The sequence below is a fragment of the Toxotes jaculatrix genome, chromosome 20 (assembly GCF_017976425.1).
Source record: "Toxotes jaculatrix isolate fToxJac2 chromosome 20, fToxJac2.pri, whole genome shotgun sequence".
Taxonomy (NCBI): domain Eukaryota; kingdom Metazoa; phylum Chordata; class Actinopteri; family Toxotidae; genus Toxotes; species Toxotes jaculatrix.
Window position 1 is genome coordinate 5,175,498 of NC_054413.1, and position 21,156 is coordinate 5,196,653.

Sequence of the window (21,156 nt, forward strand, 5' to 3'; positions counted from 1 at the left end):
CAGACAGGACTACACTTGTGTTGTATATTGTGGTTTCATTTGCGTTGCGGCCTTTGCGTTTGTGTGGCTTTTGCATAAGTGTTGCGACGTTTGCATTTGCGTGGCCTTTCTCGGCCACCGTACTTTCCGCCTATTGCTCAGTACAGAGGACATTAATGCTGTCTGTATATAATTTTTCTCCGTTACTCATCGACAGACTTATACGGAAAATTACATAACTGTATACTTGTATTACTTTAATTCTAGAGCATTTTCACAGTAACATTGCGAAGCGGAATGTTTGGTTTTCTGCTGCGGATCTTTTTTACCCTAGACTCCGACTCCTTACGGTCGGGTTAGCAGGGAACACCGGAAATTACGCAAAAGGCGCGAATAACATCAACAAAGAGTGCATTTCAATTTCTTCAATATATTGTCATTAAATTATTGCAGAATGGTTATAAAGTTCGTCAAAGAAGTGGAGACCGGTGGCCGTTCGTTTATAACAACGTGAATACTAATGTTTTTTGAAGCATTTTTTTAGCATTAACGCTAAGTTTTACCTGCTTGTTTGAATGTTAGGTAACCGGTTACACGGTTCTTTGCGAGGAAGTTAGCGCCGGCTCTGTTAAAAACTGACAGCAGCCTTACTTAAACTGTTATATTTCGACGAGTTTCTAGATGACAAGCCACATTAACGTTAAGCTGATTCCCCATGACTAGCTAGAGTCAACTGTCAGAGTACAGACTTTACATTTATTGGCAGTCTGAGTCCATCAAGAGGAGGTAAGTAGCCACCAGTTTAGCTAATATTAACGTAAAAGACAGTTTTAACGTTAATTTGTACCTGATTAATATTGTCTCAGTCAACAGACAGTATCATATTTACTTGCCAAAATGTAAAATGCAGCTTTGCGAAAGATTTATAGTACAATCTCTGTTAGCGATCATACGGAGGCTACTGCTAAGGCCAGCCAATGCTATTATTATACATCTTAAATCTTTTCACTCCTCTTTATACAGGTAGACAATGCCCAACGGAGACAAGGAAGGCTTCATTGTGAAGTTTGTGGAAAGTAAAGGACAAAAAACAGAGTATGCCGTCAAGGCTTATGAGGTAATGTCCGCCCATCATCTGGCTCAAACTCACTGTTTATGTTTACATGTTTTGCCACTGACTTACTGTCTCTTTGTCTACAGCTGATGATAATATTTGTATTGCGTGTATACAGGCCATTTTGGAGCTGCAGTCTGAGAAGTACTTGAAAACCATCGATGAGGATGCAGTTTTACAGATGGACCAGAAGGACAAGTCTCTGTTTGTTTTCAGCAGCTTCAGCACTCCAGCCTTTCTGCACTGCAAGAAGGTCTAGCTCTTACATCGAAATTTAGCTCCAGAATTTCACAGGAACTAGTGAAAATCTAACCTGGAGATTAATTGTTGGCTTTCTCTCTCTCTCTGCTAATTGTCATGTAGCTTGGCTGCCGAGTTGTGAGTCCATTGGTGGTATTGTTCTGCCTGCAGCATCAGCGTTGTGTCCCCAAAGCAGAGAAGCCTGTCTATAACATGGCCATGGCTGACGTCACTATTTCCTGCACCAGCCTGGATAAAGCAGCACGGGTTAGTTCACTGCGGCACACACAACGCTGTAGATTGTTGCTCTTTTGAAATCTGCAGTTGCATAAATGCCAAACGCCAGTGAGGATGTCAGTGATCGACATTTATCAGTTATCAGCATTATTACCAAGTACATATTGTAATGTAGTGCACCCTGACTTTTCTCCATGCTTTATGAGTTAGGAAGTCAGTACAGTGTCCTTTAAAACGTCCTACATGTTTATGTCTGCCTGAATGTCTGGCTCCCTTTACAGGCAGAGGTGATGGATCTGGTGCAGCTCATGGGTGGACGGGTGTATCTTGATTTAAATGTGGCTGTCACTCACCTGATAGCAGGAGAGGTGGGCAGCAAGAAATACCTGGTCACTGCCAGCCTGGGTAAACCCATCCTACTGCCCACTTGGGTCAAAGCCTGCTGGGAGAAATCTCAGGACAGGTACACTCTCGTTTACACTTACTGGATCTTTCTTATATCTGCAAGACAGGGTTTGCGAACCTGGTTGCATCATAGCAGGTTTTTATTTGTTAGGGAATCCATTATGTTTATTCATATATTGTGTACATAGATAAACATAACATTAACAAACAAATAGTAGTTCTAGTTGTGAAATTAATAGTATGGTTGTGAATAATATGAAAAATGTCTTCTTTCTGCCCCCTTTAGTCTTTTCAGGTACACAGATCTACCCATTGAGGACTATCTGTGCCCTGTGCTGCGTGGCTGCACTGTCTGTGTGACAGGCCTCTCTAGCACAGAGCGTAAAGAGGTGCAGCGGCTCTGTGAACAGCATGGAGCCAACTATACCGGTCAGCTCAAAATGAATGAGTGCACACACCTCATTGTTAGTGAACCAACAGGTAAGTCACCAGTGGTTTAAGCACATTGGCCAATTTTATCCAAATAAAATCGGGCGAGGACTCAGTTTGTGATAAGAGTTTAATTTTAGTTTGCATCGATTGATATTCCATTCTTCAGCTTTTGCTGAATTAAAAAATACATTTTCAGCTGATCGTAAAGTCATAATACATCTAGGCAAATATTAACTCATCACACTATCCACAAAAAAAATCCTTCTAGCTGTATTCTTGAGTCCTCATGAATATCAGTTCGATTCTGAACCTTTGTATTTGGTTGCAGGTCAGAAGTACGAGTGTGCTCGGAAGTGGAATGTGTATTGCGTGTCTCTGCACTGGCTCTTTGACAGCATAGAGAAGGGCTTTTGTCAAGACGAGAGCAGGTACACTGTGGAGCGCAACGCATCAAAGAGCACTCGACCGCACACTTCTACCCCTACTGGCACCAGCAAGAAGGAGGGTGAGTCATAGATGGATGGGGCACTTGTTTGTTGTTTGCCACATTTGATAATGTTATGATACAATTTCTGATTTTCAGTATTAGACCTATAACATATTGTAAGGAAGAATTCTTTCTTTCTTTATTTTTCAACTCAAGAGGGTCCATCTCTGTTGGGCTTGAGCCACATCTCTGTCAACGCTAGCATGACAATAAATGACACAGCCCTCACCAATGGCACCATCAGCCGCCTGGAGGCTCCAGACCCTATAGATAGCCTGGACCTCACCATCTGTCCAGCTGATGATATACTAGATGGCTGTAAGGTAAGATTTAGGTTAAATGTTCCTGTTAAGATTGAGTGAAAATTCCTACACACAAATTCTAATGTGGTAATTTCTTGACTGGTAATGTGAAAGACACATCTGAGGCTTTGTTTCACATGTTAAATGTTGTGCAGCTGTATCTATGTGGCCTGCCAGGGAAGAAACTGGAGAAGCTGCGGCGTCTTGTGAATACCGCAGGAGGTCTGCGTTTCAACCAGCCCAGTGAGGAACTCACACATGTGGTCATGGGAGAGCTGGATCAGGACCTCAAGAACTTTATCTCCAAAGTGAATCATAGGTCTGGAATACAGAGATTTCTAATAACTCTTCATAATATTTATTGTTTCTTCAGTTAAGGATATGGCTTGTTCTCACCTTTTCAGGTGGCACAACTATGAAATGTTCTGAATCCCAAGGTCTTGAAACATAGAGAATGTGTTAGGCTAAAAAATGTATTATGAATAATAATATAATAATATATGCAATGTCATGTGTTTCTTCCCAGGCCCCATGTAGTAACAGTACAGTGGCTTCTGGACAGTTTCACCAAAGGCAGTTTACTTCCAGAATCTGGCTACCTCCACCCCGACTGTCTGCCCCCTGCTCTGCCTTCTGTATCCGTGTCTGCCCGTCATGCTCCCACGTCCCGGCCCTCAGTTAGTCCCCCTGTTGCCAGTCCTAGTGCTCTCAGGCAAAAGAGAGCAGAGGAGGATCTGCTATCACAGTACATGGATGATGACCCAACAATAGGTGTGTATCTGTTATTTTTTTAATGTTATTATCTGAAGCCTGATGATTACATGTTGTTGGGCTATTATTTTGCAGTTGACATTCCCCCAGCAGCAACAGAGAGCAACAGCAGGAAGTCCATCAGTACAGTTGCAGAGCCTCAGCCCGAACCCTGGGCACCAAGCCAGACCAGAGGACCAGAGTCAGATTCAACCCTGCAGGAGGACAGCGAGGCAGGCCTCTTTGTCAGGAAACGTTTTCTTCTTGTGGGCTTTGGCACTGAGGCCGAAGCCCAGCTGTCTCTGCTGGTGACCGAACATGGAGGCAGGTTGCTGATGGGTCATACGCGGGTTGTGGCTGACTATGCCGTGGTGCCGCTGTTGGGCTGCTCAGTGGAAGCCACAGTGGACGAGGTGGTCACTGATACCTGGCTGGTAAGTTCACTCTTTTCTCTTTATTATATTATTTGAAATTGAGTATCTTTGAGTTTTGGACTGTTGGTTGGACAAAGAAAGACATTTGAAGATGTCCTTTTTTTTTCAGGCTATGTGTGTAGAGAGGGAGTGTGTTCTGCAGCTGTCCTCCCATCCTTTGTTCACCCCTGTTCCTGTGATGGATGGACGTTTACCTCTCAAGGATTGTGTTCTCTCCGTCAGCCAGTTTACTGGAGCAGAGAGAGAGTCTTTGGTGGAGCTGGCCAAGCATCTTGGAGCCAAGTATGACTATCTTCACCACACATAAAAGCACTTTTTTTAAAATCTACATGGAATAAACATTGTTTAATGTTATTCACTCTCTTTGCTGCATGAACTACCTTTTCCAAACCTGCATATTTTCCTCTCTCACACCTGCAGCGTTCAGGATTACTTTGTGCGCCTGGCCAACCAGAAGAAAGGCATGCTGGCCAGCACTCATCTGGTGTTGCAGAGCCCCGAAGGCACAAAGTACCAGGCAGCCAAGAAATGGGGGCTTCCTGCTGTCACCATGCACTGGATACTAAAGTCTGCTCGGACCGGCCAGAGGGCAGAGGAAGAGCGGTTTCTAGTTGACCTGCCACCTTCACCAGGTGAGAAATGATTTTGGAAGCTTTGTGTAATTGGTTAAAACGTGATTTTTTTTTTTTGTGAGATTCTCCACTGAATTTAATTTTGTGTCTGATTATAAGCCCAGTGTTGATTGGTTCCTGTGCTTTGTGAATTATTATTACTGTTTTCCTTCTCCACAGAGAGGGACGAAGAGAGCTTTGTTGGTGGTTCCCAGAAGCCAACCATGCCTCCTCCAGCTCGTTCATCTCCAGAGATCCCCTTGTTGGGTCTCCAGAGCGGTAAGGCAGTTACCCCGCTGGATTTAGGTCGTTTTCAGAGCAAAGTGTTCCGCTCTGTTTTGGACGAGATGAAGCCCAAAGAAGACATCAGCACTCCCAAACAAAACCAGGAGGGTGGCAGAAGGAACCGACTTCAAAAGGAGCCATCCCTGCAGCTGGACACTCCCTCTCGTTTCCTCAGCAGAGACCAGCTCTTCAGACCCTCCTTTAATGTCAAGGTCAGAACCGACTGAAGGCAAAAGAGTGCTAGAATTATGTGCACCAATATTTAATAGATAATTCATGTACCGTTTCTTATATTTAGGATGCACTAGGAGCTTTGGAGACGCCAGGTGGGAGATCCGAGCCAGGAGAGAGGGTGGAGACGCCACTGACGGATGTCATCAACAGGAACCTGAAGGTGGCTCTGGCTAATAGCACCCGCAGTAAAGTCTCAGATATGCAAGCAGTCTCAGCTAGCCCCCAGCTTACCAAGACAACTGAGAAGGAGGTAAGCCAGACAGTCAAAAAAAATATATAGTACATAGACTCTAACTAGTACACAATACAGGAAAGGAATTTATTCTGTACAATTCATGCTAATTTTAGTACCAATTTTGTATTTAAGGCTCCAGAGAAAGAAGCTGGTCCCCTGACTGGTGTTGTGATCTGTGTGGGGAAGAAGCTGAGCAAAATGCAGAGCGAACTAAATGCCATCGCTGCCTCGCTTGGAGCCGACTTCAGGTATTCACCTGAAACTTTCCAAACTCCTGAAATTCTTGTTTCAGTGAATAAAGATGCAAATAGTGCACACACATCTCCTCATCGACTTGTTTTTAGGTGGGCTTGTGACGACACAGTGACACACTACATCTACCAGGGCCGTGTGGGGGACAACACCCGGGAATACAAAGGAGTGAAGGAGAGAGGACTACACGTGGTCTCCCAGCACTGGCTGCAGGCTGTACGTTTCTCACTAGTAAATATAAACAGAACCAAAGTAATCCTCATATTTATGTGAAAATTACAATGTGATCAACAGCAGTCCTTTTTGATTTATTTGATTTAGTAATTTATCTTTTAAATGTGTAAATGTCCATCCATTCTCTTTAACCATTTATTCCAAATAAAGGAATAGAGGAGGCTGAAAGCTATCCCTCTACGCTCTCGATATTATGTGTGAAAAGAAAAAAGAAATGATGTCTTTAAGAAGGTATATAAAATATTATGAAGATATACTTGATTTTATTCGGGATCTCATTTTCATGGTGATAGGTTCAGTTTTCTGCCTCATGTTTCCTGTCAGTATTCACTTAGCACAGCTCACTTGGGGCAAATAATTATTATCCCATCAACAGCTTTGATATGCTAATTTGGGAGACAGATGGGAGTTTCAGCTATGTTTCCCCTCAGTTGTTTTACTGAATTCATTTTTGCGAACGCTCTAATAAATTAGTGTACAGATTGTGTGCTGCTCGCACTAACAATGAACACATTGCTGTTTTTGTGCAGTGTGCTGATGAGCAGAGGCATGTCCCAGAGTCTCTGTATCCTTTCACCTACAACCCCAAGATGAGCCTGAACCTGAGCCAGGTGCCCAACAGCTCTCAGAAGTCTCCACCTTTAACACGAACACAACTCAGAGACATCAGGGAGACAAAGGACAACAAAGTGGGTGTGATAATGTGCCTGTGTGTTTGTCTGTGAATTTCTCAGTGTTTCTCGGTGGTCAATAATTTTAATTAATTACCCGTTTCCCATTTAATTAACTGTTTATTTGTCTTTCAGTCTGAACACAATGCCACAGAAGAAGCTACAACCCCACGTCGTGTAAGTGATGGAAGTGTAGATCAAGAAGAGATGAATGATACTACAGAAAGGAGCGGTGAGTGTTTTCCTCCAGCTTTCATTTAATTCCAAAGCTTTCGCAGCTACATGATGAAGGCAATAGTTTCTGTTTTCTTTAAGAAAACAGAAACATGTTCATTATCTTTTTCCAGACATTTCAGAGACTCTGGAAATGAGAGAGAACCTGCAAAGACAGCTCCAGGAGATCATGTCAGCCACCAAGTTGACCACAGGGAGGCGTACCTCGGTCAGACTCACTAGGATGGGGTCAGGAGGTGCCGACTCGAGGCCCCACACGCCTGATGGGAGCCGAGTCGCACGTAGTGGGAGCAGACGTACTCTAGAAGCTCTGAGGTAAGGAAGCCATGTTGGGATGTTTCAGTGAAAGCAGTAAAGCAAACATCTTAGTCCAGCATCCATCTCCTGTGCATGTTAAGACTTTACTCTGCTGTAACAGCCACTGGTCTGTCCTGATTCCAGGGTTTCCAGAGAAGCAGCCATGGACATAAACACAGAGCCATCCCAGAGTGAACAGATAGTCTGGGATGACCCTACAGCCAGGGAGGAGAGAGCCAAGCTGGCTGACAACTTCCAGTGGCCCGGTAGTCCCTCACAGCATTCGGAGCCCCTCGCACCTCCACCTCCCCTCACTGCAGAAAACGGCCAGTTCAGGGACTCCATGACAGACTCTGAGCTGGTGGAGTTGGGTAAGAGATCAGGAGCCAGTTGTAAATCACAATTTCCAAGAACCTTCTTGTAACTTATACTAGGTTTGTTTATTTACTTGTATCAGATGAGAGTAATTTCACCATAAATGTAATACAATGGAGAAACGTGGCTTCAGTTCTAACTACTGAACCTTCACTGTAATCGGTCCTCTCCCAGCTGCCTGTGATGTCATTGACCAGCATATGGGCCAGAAGGTCACGACCCCTCCATCAAAAGAGCCGGCAAATGACATCCTCACTCCTAAAGCCCCCAGCATCGCCTTCCCCCTCGCCAACCCCCCAGTAGCACCAGAGCCACAGGTAAAGATTCATATTAACATGAACAAGTGTGTCAGTATTGTCTTGAAACAAATTAACTTTCAACAAGGATTTCAGTTTCAGTTTTTCAGCTTTTTCTACTCAAAATGCAATGGACAGGATTTGTACAGTGCATCATTTGTAATATCCTCCCTGTACCTGCACTCCTTCAGTCGAGCTACTGGTGCTAAAGCTGTTTCTTTCTCTCAGGAGAAGCAAGAGGAAGAAAAGCAGCCACCCAGATTTCAGCTATCCTCCCTCAGCCCTCAGGAACGCATTGACTACAGTCACCTCACAGAGGAGCTTGGTGAGTCTCCCACCTAATTAGCGCTCTAACAGGCAACAGATCACAGGCCTGAAGTCAGAGGAGCTAATCCTCCATGACTTAAAAAGGAGGATCTGCCTCTGGGGTCTGGGAATATTTCCTCCAGCAGAAGCTCAGCATCATCAGATGAGTGAGTTTTTCACTGCTCATGACGAGTTGAATCATTATTGAATCCTCTAATAATCTATTCTGCCAAAATGCATTATTTACAAATATTAGAAACATCACAAAAATAGAGACAGATCAGTTTTTATGTAATTCTACCATGAAAGGTCAAAGTGTTCTCTCAGAGCAGCTTACAGTGACTCAGCAGGTGGAGATGAGTGTCTTGCTTAAGGACATGGATGACGTGGTCATACAGCTATTTGGGGAATCTGACACATAACTTCACATTTATGTTGCAGTTTCTCACCATTTATTAGCAGCTTTGTAGCTATAGCTCAAAGCACGATATATATATCATGCATAGTTTTGTTTTCACTTTCTGTCTCTCTTTCTGTTCGGTATATTAGGTGGTGTAGTCCTCGACAAGCAGTCTTTTGACCCCAGCTGCTCCCACATCATCGTAGGGACTCCACTGCGCAACGAGAAGTACTTGGCAGCAATGGCGGCTGGCAAATGGATCCTGCACCGCTCGTATCTGGAGGCCTGCCGATCTGTAGGCCGCTTCATCCAGGTCAGAATTTGAAGACCCTGGATGTTTTAGTGCTTCTATCAAACAACTGCTAACACAACGTATTTGCAGTGATCCATAAAAATCACTTTAAAAAACATAAACATGTGTTAGAGATATTGAAATATATTTATATTCATATATTCATCTGTGTTTTTGTTCCAGGAGGATGAGTATGAGTGGGGCAGTAGCTCCATCCTGGATGCGTTGCCCTCCATCACCTCCCAGCAGAGGAGACTGGCGTTGGCTGCCATGCGCTGGAGGAAAGTCCTGCAGGGACGCTCTGAACAAGGGGTACTTTTAAACTGTTAACACTACAGGGCTCATTCTCCGTTAATGTCACTGATGTTGTGTTTTCACTTCATGAGCATTTAAATAGATATGAAACATTTTTCCCCCTAAATGAGCCCTTGTATTTCTCAGGGTGCCTTCAGTGGATGGACGGTCATGCTGAACATCGACCAGAGCAGAGAATCGGGCTTCCGGCGGTTGCTGCAGTCTGGTGGAGCAAAGGTTGGCGTTTCTGTAGTTGTCGTCCCAAATCCAAAAAATTCTGAAGCCCAGGTTCTCACTGTTAATCCCTCTCCAGGTGCTGCCCAGTCCCTCTCCGTCCTTATACAAAGAGGCCACTCACCTGTTTGCAGACTTCAGTCGGCTGAAGCCCGGAGACTTCAGAGTCGACGTGTCAGAGGCTACCTCCCAAGGAGTGACGTGCTTGAAGCCAGAGTATATCGCAGACTACCTAATGCAGGTTAACAGAGCTCTTCATACAGATTATCACTGGTTTGACCTAATATTATTTTTTTTTTCTTTGTAATGTTTGTGCAACTGCAACAAGATGTTGCTTCACTTCAACCATAACTGATAAGGACAGTTTATATCTCAAGAATTTCAAATGACTTTATCTTGAAGGAAGTTCGATCCCTCCGTATGATTAGGTCAGTCTCAAAACTAGATTAAATGCTTAGAAATGGGCTGCCCTTTTTTTTTTTCCTTTTTCCAGGAGCCAACTCCATCCATCGAGCTGTACTACCTGACTGAAGCTCCCTCTGAAGAAGCTCCAGGTACTCCGTCACGTAAACGCAAAGCAGCAACCGACACTTCAAGGCTGAAAAAGAGCCGTCTGAACTGAAACGTAACTCTCAAATAGCCATCTCTGTGAAAAGGATTTGTAAATTAGATTTTTTTTTTCTTTTAATTTCCAAATAAAATAAATGTAGCACTGGTTTTGTCAGTCTTTTTACTGCAGTTGCTGCTGCCTGCACTGTGAGGCTGTAGCTGTGGTGGATGACTCAACAAAGTGTCTGCAAAAAATGTTGAGTCACGTTTTGTAATTGGGCGCGATGCTATTTTTGGACCTGTAGAGGGCAGTAGATCATCACCGTGTGACTCAGACCTGTGTTGCACATGATTTCTGCAACAGAATCAAAGAGTGATTTTATTTTTTTATTTTTGAAAATGTAGGGTTGGTAGGTACTATTAATAATTTTATTAAAAGCTTAGGGTTGACTTCCTGCAGTTCACTCTTTAAAAGTGATCGTTTTTATTGTTTTTCAGAATAAAATTCACCTCCATTCATTAGTTTTCAATAACAGAAGCTCCTGTGTTTGCAGTGATGCTCTCTTGTTCATTTAGTAACATGAAGTAATCCAGCAGCTGAAATGTCTGAGGAAATTCATTTAAAGTCTCTTAAACCTGGGTCAAACAAACACGCTCTTCCCCACCCAGCGATTACGTGCCTCTTGAGTCGGCTGTTGATCTCCCCGTACTGTAAACACCAGATTTTGTTTACCCGGTGTTGGTTCAGGCCTTTGGTGCAGCAATGTGCTGTTTCATACCAGGGTGCCAGCCGAGGTTAGAGGCCCCCCTTTCCCTCCCATATGGGCGGATAAGTGGTTTAACCTCAGAATAGATGGACCAGCTGACAGGTTCAGGGTTGAGCTGCTGTTTGAGAGGTGTGGGATTAGAGGAGGAAGAGCTGTGCTGACAGGAGAAACATGACTCAGACTCCAGGGGCCTCCAACAAAGTAGGGAGTAGCGTAAGGTCAGGTGTGGAGGTTTGCACAAAAAGAACCAACCTCTTGGATTAACAGCACATAAAAATAAGGCAGTGTTTGACACCTGGTCACACACTGCTTATTGCAGTAAGTTGTGAGCTGTTTCACCTGCGAATTTAGATCAACAATTTAAAGACTGAAGAGGCAAAACATTTATCACATCACGTGTCTTCTATTATTGTCTCCAACCGATGCTCACAAAAAGTAATAATTGCAAGCACAGTCTTCCTATTTATTATATTCACCAACCGTCACGAAGTATGACTCAGAAGCCTTGTGGCACAAGAATTAATATACCAAGCACTGGGCTACACTATCTTGAGCCAATGTCTGGAGGTAATTCAGGACTGCATCTATCTTTTTTTGACATCAGTGATTAGTTTTTATATTCATGCATCAATTAATTATGAAAAAAATAGTGTAACATGACCCAAATCATGCCTGATAAAGACTTAAAAAGTTAATAAAAAATCATTTTAATCAACAATGAAATAAAACAAGCCAGCACATTCTGGGATTCGAAAAACTAAAGGGAATATTTTTCATGCTTTAAAACATCACTGATTAATCATATAACCATTTCACATAAATGTTTTGTGTCCGATGTTTCTCTAAAACGCTTGTCTATAAAAAAAAAAAAATCCTGCAGCTGTAATGTAAGCCCTGCGTTTCTGCAGCAGTAAACCATGAGAGACAGACACTGGTTTTGTAGAAGTGAAGCATCAATCACAGGTCTCAGTGCATGGTTGGCTTTAGTTTGTCCACCGAGTCCGGATGTCTGAACTGTTGTCGATCAACAGGTGTCTCACGGAGGTGGGCTAATTTCCCGCTTTTCTGACTGGCAGGTGGCCAGGAGCTGCGTTTCATTGAGGCCTCGTTTCTCGCTCCGCTCCTCTCCTGTGAGGTAACTTTAAGGTTGCTTCTGTCGGGACAGTGGATTTCAGCACAGACACGGCGCCCGGGGAGGAAACTCTGCAGCAGTCCTCATTAAAATTCCCTGCCCGTACGCTCACCACAGAAAACCTCCTTTAGTGGGTGGCACCGCGGCGTCCTGCGCGCCTCTTAATTGCGCACCGCGCATAAACGAGCGATCGCGCTTTCATCGGCAGTGGCCGCGGATCGCGCTGCCTTGAGGCGGAGTGTTCGCTTCGTGTCCCGATATTTACGGTGTCGAGGCTGAGAGAGGAAAGGTGAGACTCAGAGGTCCAGCAAAGGGTGGCGCCCTGCGCATCTCCATCCAGAGCCTGGACACGCTGTGTCGCTTCCCAGGGAGCGCGGAGACCCACGGTAACAGTCCCCTCCTGCAGTCCTCTGCTGAGGCTTCACCGGCTTCTCGTTGCAGCTCATGATTGTGACATTTCTCGGCGGGGACTGGCAACATGTGCGCCCGGATGGAGTGAAGTGTGACACAGCGGCTTTGGGGTTGCATTTCTCTCGGATACGCCAAGTACCCGACGTTACGGCGCACCTTGTGTAATAGGTAAGTATATCAGTTTATTTCTCCACTTTACATTGGACAGCTCACCCTCTCCTGTGTGTCTCTGCTGTGTTTTATCGGCTGAGCTTACAGCACCTCTGCGTATTCATTATTTCCTGCATTATTTCCCGATCTGTTGAAATCCTGGCTGAAGGTTTCCAGGCAGTCATCGGTAGCAGCGACTGTCACAGACAAAAGCATCAAATCACTGTCAGTGCTGCATTCAACTAACACTGCAACACATCCGAGTTCATACTCTCATCGGCTCAGAGCATCATGACTGTATTTGACGGTATGGATTTTGATATCAGGACGGGGAAATGCCTTCAGCAGAAGTTGAGCTGCTGCTGGTCAGTTCTCTGGAAGATTCCTGGAAAGTCACGATTTCATTGGAAAGGAGTTAAGGAATAAATCCGTTTTTAGTTTGATGAACTCTTCTGATCATGTTTTGTGCATCTGGTATTCAACATGGTCTCAGCTGGTCTCAGCTTCCCTCTGAGCATCAGGGGATGTTAGGAAAATGTTCTCTGAACTGTTTCATTAGGCTTCGGGTGACACTTTATTCTTAGGGAGATTAATGGTAAAGATTTCTTGCAGTTGCTGGCTGTTGTCCCAGTTTATTTACAGCAGCGGTAGACTCCTTTACCTCTAAAGAAAAAGCAAAAAAAAAAAAACTTTAAAGTTTTTGAAGACAGAGAGGGAAAGCCATCAATCTTTCAACTTGAAGATCTCTGCCCAAAGAACGCCTCAAGTGGTTTATGTCTCAGGCAAGATGGCAGAAACAATGCAGATAATAGGAGAAACTCTCTTAAAACCTCAGACCACCAGGAGCAAACTAGCATCACCAAATACCCCATTCACAAGGGGAGCTCCAGCTTTGTTTTCAAGCACAGTGTGTTCGTATAGAGCCACAGTTTAAAGTGTGTACTAATTGAACCTGCCGGCCACTCTCCCCATTGTGACAGGAATGTTTGGTTGCATGTTCTCCACAGAAACCCCCCACTCCTTTGTTCTGGGGGGGACAATCCCCCACTGCCATGTGTGCCATGGTGGGGGGAGGGAGCGGGGTCAGTGAGGGTATTGACATCTGTAGCTGACAGCTTCCTCGGGGCGAGCTGACATGCTGTGATACCATGAATGGGTATTAGGGAACATATGAGCAAAGCACTTAACGCTAATGAGGACATTTATGCTTTGTGCACGATGCTCAGGGAGCAGTCGTACATCCAGAGACGATGCAATGCTGACAATTCTGTCATTATTTACTGAAAATAACTCGGTACATAAAGATGATTTGTGCCATGGCTTCTTTTTCACGTTGCAGTTAAGTGAAAATGTTTGCTTGTTGACATCAATAATTCCAAATCTTTTGTTGTACAGCAACATTTTTATGGATTGATTTTTGTTTTATGGACATAGTTTGAGGTCAACCATATGTCAAATCAAGTTATAGTATATTATCAAAAATAATTTAGGCTGATGGGAATTTCAATAGTTTTGCAGGTAACTGGTCTTAAACCAAAGTATTCGACAAATTAAAAACTTTGATCCTATGATGGCCCCGAGGAAAGGTCAGGGAATCACCAAAGTTTGTCGGGCACATCCTCTGGGGACCATTAATATCTGTACAAAATTTCACAGCAATCCATCAAGCAATCTGGAGACTTTCCCTTGGACATTTTATAGAGTGCTGCAACTGCTTGTTGCTTTACTACCCATGTCACAACTTTGTCCCAGAGGGTTTCACAGTCTGTACAGGATCTGGCAGCCGTCCCTTGGTAAAGAAAAACCTCCCAAAAACTTCATGGCACCTCTCGAAGTTAAGACTGAATGAATGATACAAAGGGGACAGGATTTTCACCACAGTTTATCACTGATAAATCCTGCCAGGTCAGTGAGATGGAGGGCAAAGAGCCTGTCAGTCATTTCAACACCTTCCTATTTGGTGTGATATCTACTGTCAACATTAGGAAGAATTTTCAGAGGACAGCGGTAGAGCAACCTCCGCAGCTGCTTTCTTATCAGCAGAGTCCGGAAAAGTCTACATTAACAAAGAGAAACACTCGGAAAATATCAGCTTTCCCATCCAGAGCGACAGACCTCCCTTGAACAAACTTATCAGGCAAGTTCCAGGAAGAGGGAAAATCTGGTTTCTGACTCTTGGGGCAGAAAGTCTGAGCTGATGGGAAAGTTTCGGGGAATGTGGCCGCGACAGTGTGAGCAGGTTTCATCTTTGTACATAAGCGTCTATCATGACTGGTAGAGAGTGGTACGTGAGTAGGAATGTAGCCCCCATGGACCCCTCATGCTACACAGTATGTGGACTTCGCACCCTGACAAAACAGCAAGTGGCCAAAACAGGATTTCACCTAAGCGAAAGCCAGCTTGCGCCTGTGTTTCTTTTCCTGTGTTTTCTAAATGCCACGTAGTATTAACGAAGGCCCTCAGCTGCGTTCGAAATGACTTTCATTTAAGCCGAGAGGGGGGCGCATACACAGGAACCACAGGGGGAGGTGCCTCGCTGAAAAGCAAGTGAAAGCCGCTCTATTCAACCAAGAAGAAAAATACATTTTTTCCTCTCTCTGCCACTTTTGATCATATCAGCTAAAGAGTGTTTCCCATAGGACAAGAAGGAGCCTGAGCTAGCTGTGCTTGGCTTCAAAAAAAAAAATGGTGTTGACATTTGAACGCCATTATTCTGTATATACAGTAGTATCAGTGGAGGCTCTGTTTGCCCACTGGGGGGTATTAGAGTGAATAATATGCCATGTGGTGCCTCAGGTAAACAAAACACTTGAGTCCTTGGAGGCGGCACCAACCTCACCTGCCCCAGCTGAGCAGAGGTCACAGGAAAGGGGGATAGAGGAAGGAGGAGGGGGCATTGGTAATGAATAACTAACCATTATGGTGATTAAAGGGGGCGATGGGCACGGGGAGATAAGAGTGTGGTGACCGTCCAAGCATGAGGTGTTTACAAGGGGAATTCCTCACATTCCTCAGCTGCAGCCATGCCACTCCAATCTGCACCTCCACCCACTGATGGTCACTCTCCGTGCCAAGAGGGACCCAAGGGGCAAAAAGGCCCCAGTAAGTCCCACTGCAGTGAAAAGCCGTGGTAAATGTGTTATGTAAGGTGATTTTTGAGTGCTGCTTTACAGATTTTTAGGACTATTTGATAGAGCTAATACAGCATGTTGAGGAAAACTTGCAGCAGATCCCCAGAGAGTTAAAATCCATTCAAAGGCTTGTTTTCAGCTTTGAATAGAAAAAAAAACAGAGATTTTCAGTGAAAGCTGGAGTCTGTAGTTTTCCACAGATTCAGTCTACAGCAAAATAATGGAGCTTTTACCATGGGTTTCACTCTGCTGTAGTTGGTTTGAACATTTCTTGATAGCCATGTATTCTGAGCATTTCCCAACCACGGCAAAATGTTATTTTCAGCCAGTGTAGCGGCTTGGCTCCAGGGACAGTAGAGCTGGTGATCGTTTGATCAGTCCACCACTTTGGTCCTGAAATATCTTGACAGCTGTTGGATAGATTGGAGTGAAACACTGCAGAGATATTCATGTTTACAAGTTGATGATCCCCTGACTTTTCCTTTAGCGCTGCTGAAAGGTTCACATTTGTGGTGTTGTATAGGCTAAAACCTTGGATGGATTGGCATGAAACCACTGTGACCAAGTACAACTTTGCAGAACCGCTAGCATCGCTGTGGCTTCTTAGTCTATTTTACCCTACAGACTTGTAGAATGAAGATTTGTTCATAAGAAAACAGTATGTGTTTCAGCTCCAAATATAACAAAGAGACGCTTTGTGGTTGAATATTTAACCTGATTATGTCAAACTACAGGATGATCCCTTAGTACCTCACTATAATTCCCACTGGATTGTTCAGTGTTTGAAGGGTTACATAGCTCACACACAAGTCTACAGACCTTTGAGGTAAAATAAAGAATATATATATATAATCGTCTTTTGCAGTAATGTTTTCTAATCAGGTAATAAATCAACTAAAATATGTGGATATATTTAAAGTTTTGTTTTTTTCGTAAACGCTCTGATGTGCAAAAGCTTAAAAATTCTCTGGTGCTTTTGGTATGAGGAAGTCATAAGGCTGGGCTTAAGTTTGGTCCTCATCCTCTCATTCTGTGAAACAGTTATTTTTTTCCCAGGCAAGACATTTGAGCTTGACAGTTACTAGTTTTTCAACAGGTATTTTCCCCCTCCTCTTTGTTTGAAGAGATTTTGTTTGTGTTGTTAACTCCAGAGAGCCCCTTCAATCCAATTGTCTTTTCACACAAGAAATGTTTAAAAAAAAATAATAATAATAATAATTTTTGTGGTATGAGAGTTGTGTAGTATCTACATATGAAAAGTGAAATGGGAGAAATAAGGTCTCCTCTGTTGGCAGCCTCAGGACGCACAGGGTTTGGTGTTTTAGGATCAATCAGCACATTTTTTTTAATGCTGTGCAGATGACTGGGTCTAATAGGATTATGAGAAGGTCTGGTGGGAGGAGAAGTGGTCCCCCTGAGCTGCATGTTACCCCTGCAAACCCAGCCTGGGGGCAGGACTATGGGGGTCATGTGATGGAGGGGGACAATACTAGCAGGTGTCAGCCTGATGATTAGGAGGTTTGAGGTGTGGGCTCACCTATGAGGATTACTCAGAGCCTCTAATGGATGGTAAGTCGTGACCCTGGCTAACAAGGAAGTAAATCACCACCCTCTCACCCAGAAAAGTGCTAGTCTATCAAATCAAGAAAGAAGAGCAAGCCTCTAGTCTCTGGTTTCCTTGGCAACTCCTTCAATCTGGATATTTTTTTGTATCAGCACTGAACTTCCCTAACCCTAACCCTAACAATGAAAGCATAAAGATCCCGTCATTTAGAATTTGTGAACACTTACCAGTCCTATGTTTTGAATACACACAGTATATTGTATTTATGTAATTTATTTTGAAGTTGTCTTGAAGCTTTTGAACATGCAGCCAGTTAAAATCAAACCTCGTCTACCAGCCAGACTCGTCTCATAGAGGCTGCAGATTAAAGTGGCACCATATGCTGGGGACTGAAGAGTCCTCTCCCCATGATAGAGCTTATTATTGGGCTCCTATGTCACTGTCAGCAGCTAATTGTTGTGGAGGATTGAGGTGACGGGGAGAACAACTCCCCTATCTTGTCTTTAAAGCTTGGTCATCTCGACTTTACTCTGCTCCTTAAGTCGAAGTGTTTCCTTTTCCAAATACACAAACACACACCCTGTGCATTTCTAATCACCTAAAAGCCAAAGCCAGCATTTGATTTTGTGACTTATGCTACCCTTGTTTAAGCTGTGAGGCAGCCAGGAAAGGAAATCCGAAGCTCTTGAGTATATAAAAGCATTGTTTTCTCTCTCTTTGCCGTGCCCATGCCGCATATGGCTCATTTCATGGCTGCTGGAGACTCTGATTGATGGGTTGAAGAGCAGCAGGGCTGATGTTCCGTCATGTACAGTGCTTAGCGAGGCAAGAGCCAAGTCCTCAGCGAGGTCACATGAGGTAAAAGGAAATAAAAAGGAGATTGAAGGTGGAGGATTCGTCAGACTGCGACAGAGTTGTGCTTATAACAAAAGCACAGGAAAGGTGTTTTTTTTCCAAGGACCTATTAGGCTACATGACAGCCATTGTGCAGACCAGAAGCCAGGTAATACAGTATGTTTCTGATGTCGTCCTTGCCAAAGGTGTCAAGGGAGCTGACATTTCATTGCAATCATTGTATTAACCACCTCTGAGAGAACTCGGCAAAAAAAAAAAAAAAAAAACTATCGCTTGTCACTCGCAATTAAAGAGCAGTTTTAAATGGTTTTGCTCTCATTCTCCTCCTCTGTCTCGCTTTCCAGTCTAAGAGATTCGTCCCAGGGGGCTGGAAAGCTGTCTAGTAATCTGAGACGGCATTAATACCGAATAAGACGGAGCGAGGCGTCAGCCCAACAAATTAATCTCCATACAAAGAGCAGGGTCTTTTAAAAGTAACATTGTGGGATGTAGTCTGGTATGTGTGTGTGTTTGTTTGTGTGTGATGGTGTTTGTGGTGCTGGTAGTGGTGGCAGTGGTTTGTGGCAGCTACATCACCATGGAGACTGTGGCGTTATTGTGTAGGGAGGACGCTGATGCTGAAGTGAGTAGAGGATTGGCAGCGAAAAGGAGCAACATGGCAACAACAAAATCTGAACGGACAGCAACTGGACAGATGTCTGGCTTTGTAGCAAACAAGAGACTTGGAAATATGTCCTCCTTTTAAGTGTCCTTCAGTGTCTTTCACATTTATATGTCCCCTTGGTTCTGGCCCAGAACCACTAAAACCACAAGATCCATGTTCACGCCCAGATTATCTCATGTGTACTGAGAATGGCAGGGCTGTGAACGACAGGCAGGCAGCACGAGCCAAATGAAACTGCTGCTGAAGCTGCTGGAATGACCCCCCCCACACACACACACACACACACTCACACACACACACACTCACCCTTTTCCTCCCTTCCCGTAGAGGAGACTGTCCTTTGGGGAGAAGAGATGACTTGACGTTTTGGGTTTGTCAGAAGCTGCAAATAAATTGGACACACTGGTTGCTGCGCAGGCTGTTTGTGCTGTGAAAACACTGCAGCCTGCTGTGGTATACGATATGTCAAACATGCTGTAGTAACTGCAATGATTATTCACTCCCTCTCAACACTGTAATGAGAGTTTATGTGTCTGCTGCTACTGGAATAATTACTGGAATCTTTACACATACAGTTGCAGAGATTTTTTCAAGTTTTAGCCCCGTAACATTATAATCCTTAAGGTTTCTGTCCTGGCTGATTTGGTGACATGTTTTTGTCTGGCGCTAACAGCAAGTGGGTTAATAATAATACAAAATTAAAAATACATGTCCCAGCTTCCTTTTAGAAGTGGCACGTGTATCGACCCCCTCAGGGCTGCGAGCATGAGTTGAACAGCTATCTCTCAGAAATGAAACAGTGGAAGAGAAACTGATCTGTTTGCTGTGCAGCTAAACGAACTGCAGGCTGTTTTAATAAAGAAGACTGAAAATGAAAGTCAACAGTGTAATCAAATACAGGATAACTGGCCTCTGCATCGTGTCCAGTACATGCTGGTATAATTACCTCTGATTCCCTTGTGCGTGGGTGTGTTATTTGAATCAGGGAAGATGGACGCAGCAAGTAACAATGAAAAATCGGTCTTTACTACATGAGTCCAGACAGACATGGATGTGAACTGACTTGAATGGTTTGCGGAGGCAGACATCCACGAGGCAGCAATTCTAGTTTGTCAGTGTGAAATATTGTTGTTACCTCACAACAATTAATTTAAATTAAATTAAATGAACAAAGTAGGAAGCTGCTCCAGGCCCTCATTGGAGGCTCTAGGTTCATCATGTCATAATTAGTTTGTCCTTACATGCTGCATTTCCCAACTCAATAAATGTGTACTATTTATAATACGTATACAATGTGCACACAGTGGGAGAAACAAAGAGGGTCAATAGTGGACCACAGCACATTTTTGGCCCAGATTCCCCAGTAAATTAATCCGGTCCTGACGACAATAATGTAATTGGATGTATTGTGGACAAAATAGATCTAAAATTAAAACCACAGGAAAATTGTTAGCTGCGACGTATGAGTGGTTTGTAGTAAATGAGCTACAACTTGCAAAACCACTGGAATGGTCCTTTAAATTGCAATGCACACACAGCTTTGTCGTCTGCGGTACAGAAGTAATCTCCTGCAGAAACTGTCACCACAGCAACTCTTAAAAATAATGTCAGTGAGGTTTGGCCCGGCTCCTCTGCTTTTCCCTGGGCACTCACTCCATTCTTCACTCTTTCACTAATAATAGACCCTGCTCCTCATCCTGCTGTATTGTCCCATGCCCAAACACAATATCACATAGAAGAGAGAGGCAGCAGAGTGATGGAGGAAGAGACACCTGCACATTCTCTCCCAGCCAGCTCTGTCTCCCCGCGGGGCGAGCCATTTGACATTTAACTACGATAGCCGTAAACAGGCCACTGGAATGCCATTGACATTCATTTTGTCTGGCACAGTTTTTTGTTTTTTTTTTCACTTGGTGGGTTTTGTCTCTTTGCCCAGTGGTGGTTTAAACCCAGGACCGGATACTCTCTGAATGCAACATCACTGTGAGGAAAAGTGTTAGCAGCAGGCAGGTTTTATGGTTAAACACTGTCTGTTTCTGAAATGATTAGTTTCGACCAATAAAAAAAAAACTGACAACTATTTTAGTATTTGATTTAATTAATTTACCTGGAAAAATTTATTTTCTGCTTCTCAAACAGAGAATTCAGTTCATTGAAAAATTAATTCAGGTTTTTACACTGTTGGTTGCACAAAACTAGAAATTTGGAGACATCACCTTGGGCTCTGTAAAAGACATTAAAAGAAGAAGAAAAACCACCAACACAGTGATCGTGATTCTAAATCAGAAAAGGATGAGAATCTT

At 43.8% G+C, this 21,156-nt stretch overlaps 2 protein-coding genes across 2 annotated transcripts in view; both read left to right on the forward strand.

Moving 5' to 3' along the window:
- Positions 1-250: 250 nt before the first annotated feature.
- topbp1 (DNA topoisomerase II binding protein 1) lies at positions 251-10,346 on the forward strand. Its single transcript, XM_041066321.1, has 28 exons — positions 251-765; positions 1,003-1,096; positions 1,212-1,346; positions 1,457-1,600; positions 1,852-2,033; positions 2,262-2,455; positions 2,736-2,912; positions 3,051-3,217; positions 3,352-3,515; positions 3,723-3,967; positions 4,043-4,380; positions 4,490-4,662; positions 4,801-5,012; positions 5,172-5,488; positions 5,575-5,760; positions 5,878-5,993; positions 6,090-6,213; positions 6,762-6,920; positions 7,038-7,134; positions 7,250-7,451; positions 7,578-7,804; positions 7,983-8,125; positions 8,333-8,429; positions 8,960-9,123; positions 9,286-9,414; positions 9,544-9,633; positions 9,710-9,871; positions 10,124-10,346. The coding sequence occupies exons 2-28, from the start codon at positions 1,010-1,012 to the stop codon at positions 10,250-10,252; spliced, it is 4,560 nt and encodes a 1,519-aa protein (XP_040922255.1). The 5' UTR covers positions 251-765; positions 1,003-1,009; the 3' UTR covers positions 10,253-10,346.
- A 1,766-nt stretch (positions 10,347-12,112) lies between these two features.
- The window catches only part of tmem108 (transmembrane protein 108), a 41,215-nt gene continuing 32,171 nt past the window's right edge, over positions 12,113-21,156 (forward strand). Inside the window, exon 1 of the mRNA XM_041065792.1 lies at positions 12,113-12,657. The gene's annotated coding sequence lies outside the window, so the exon portion shown is untranslated. The remainder of the gene's footprint in view (positions 12,658-21,156) is intronic.

Bases quoted from the DNA above. Each gene is read 5' to 3' on its own strand.
- topbp1 (XM_041066321.1), top strand. From the start codon at position 1,010: ATGCCCAACGGAGACAAGGAAGGCTTCATTGTGAAGTTTGTGGAAAGT. The intron at 5,489-5,574 runs GTCAGAACCGAC...TCTTATATTTAG, and splicing joins GACCCTCCTTTAATGTCAAG to GATGCACTAGGAGCTTTGGA. The intron at 7,452-7,577 runs GTAAGGAAGCCA...TCCTGATTCCAG, and splicing joins CGTACTCTAGAAGCTCTGAG to GGTTTCCAGAGAAGCAGCCA.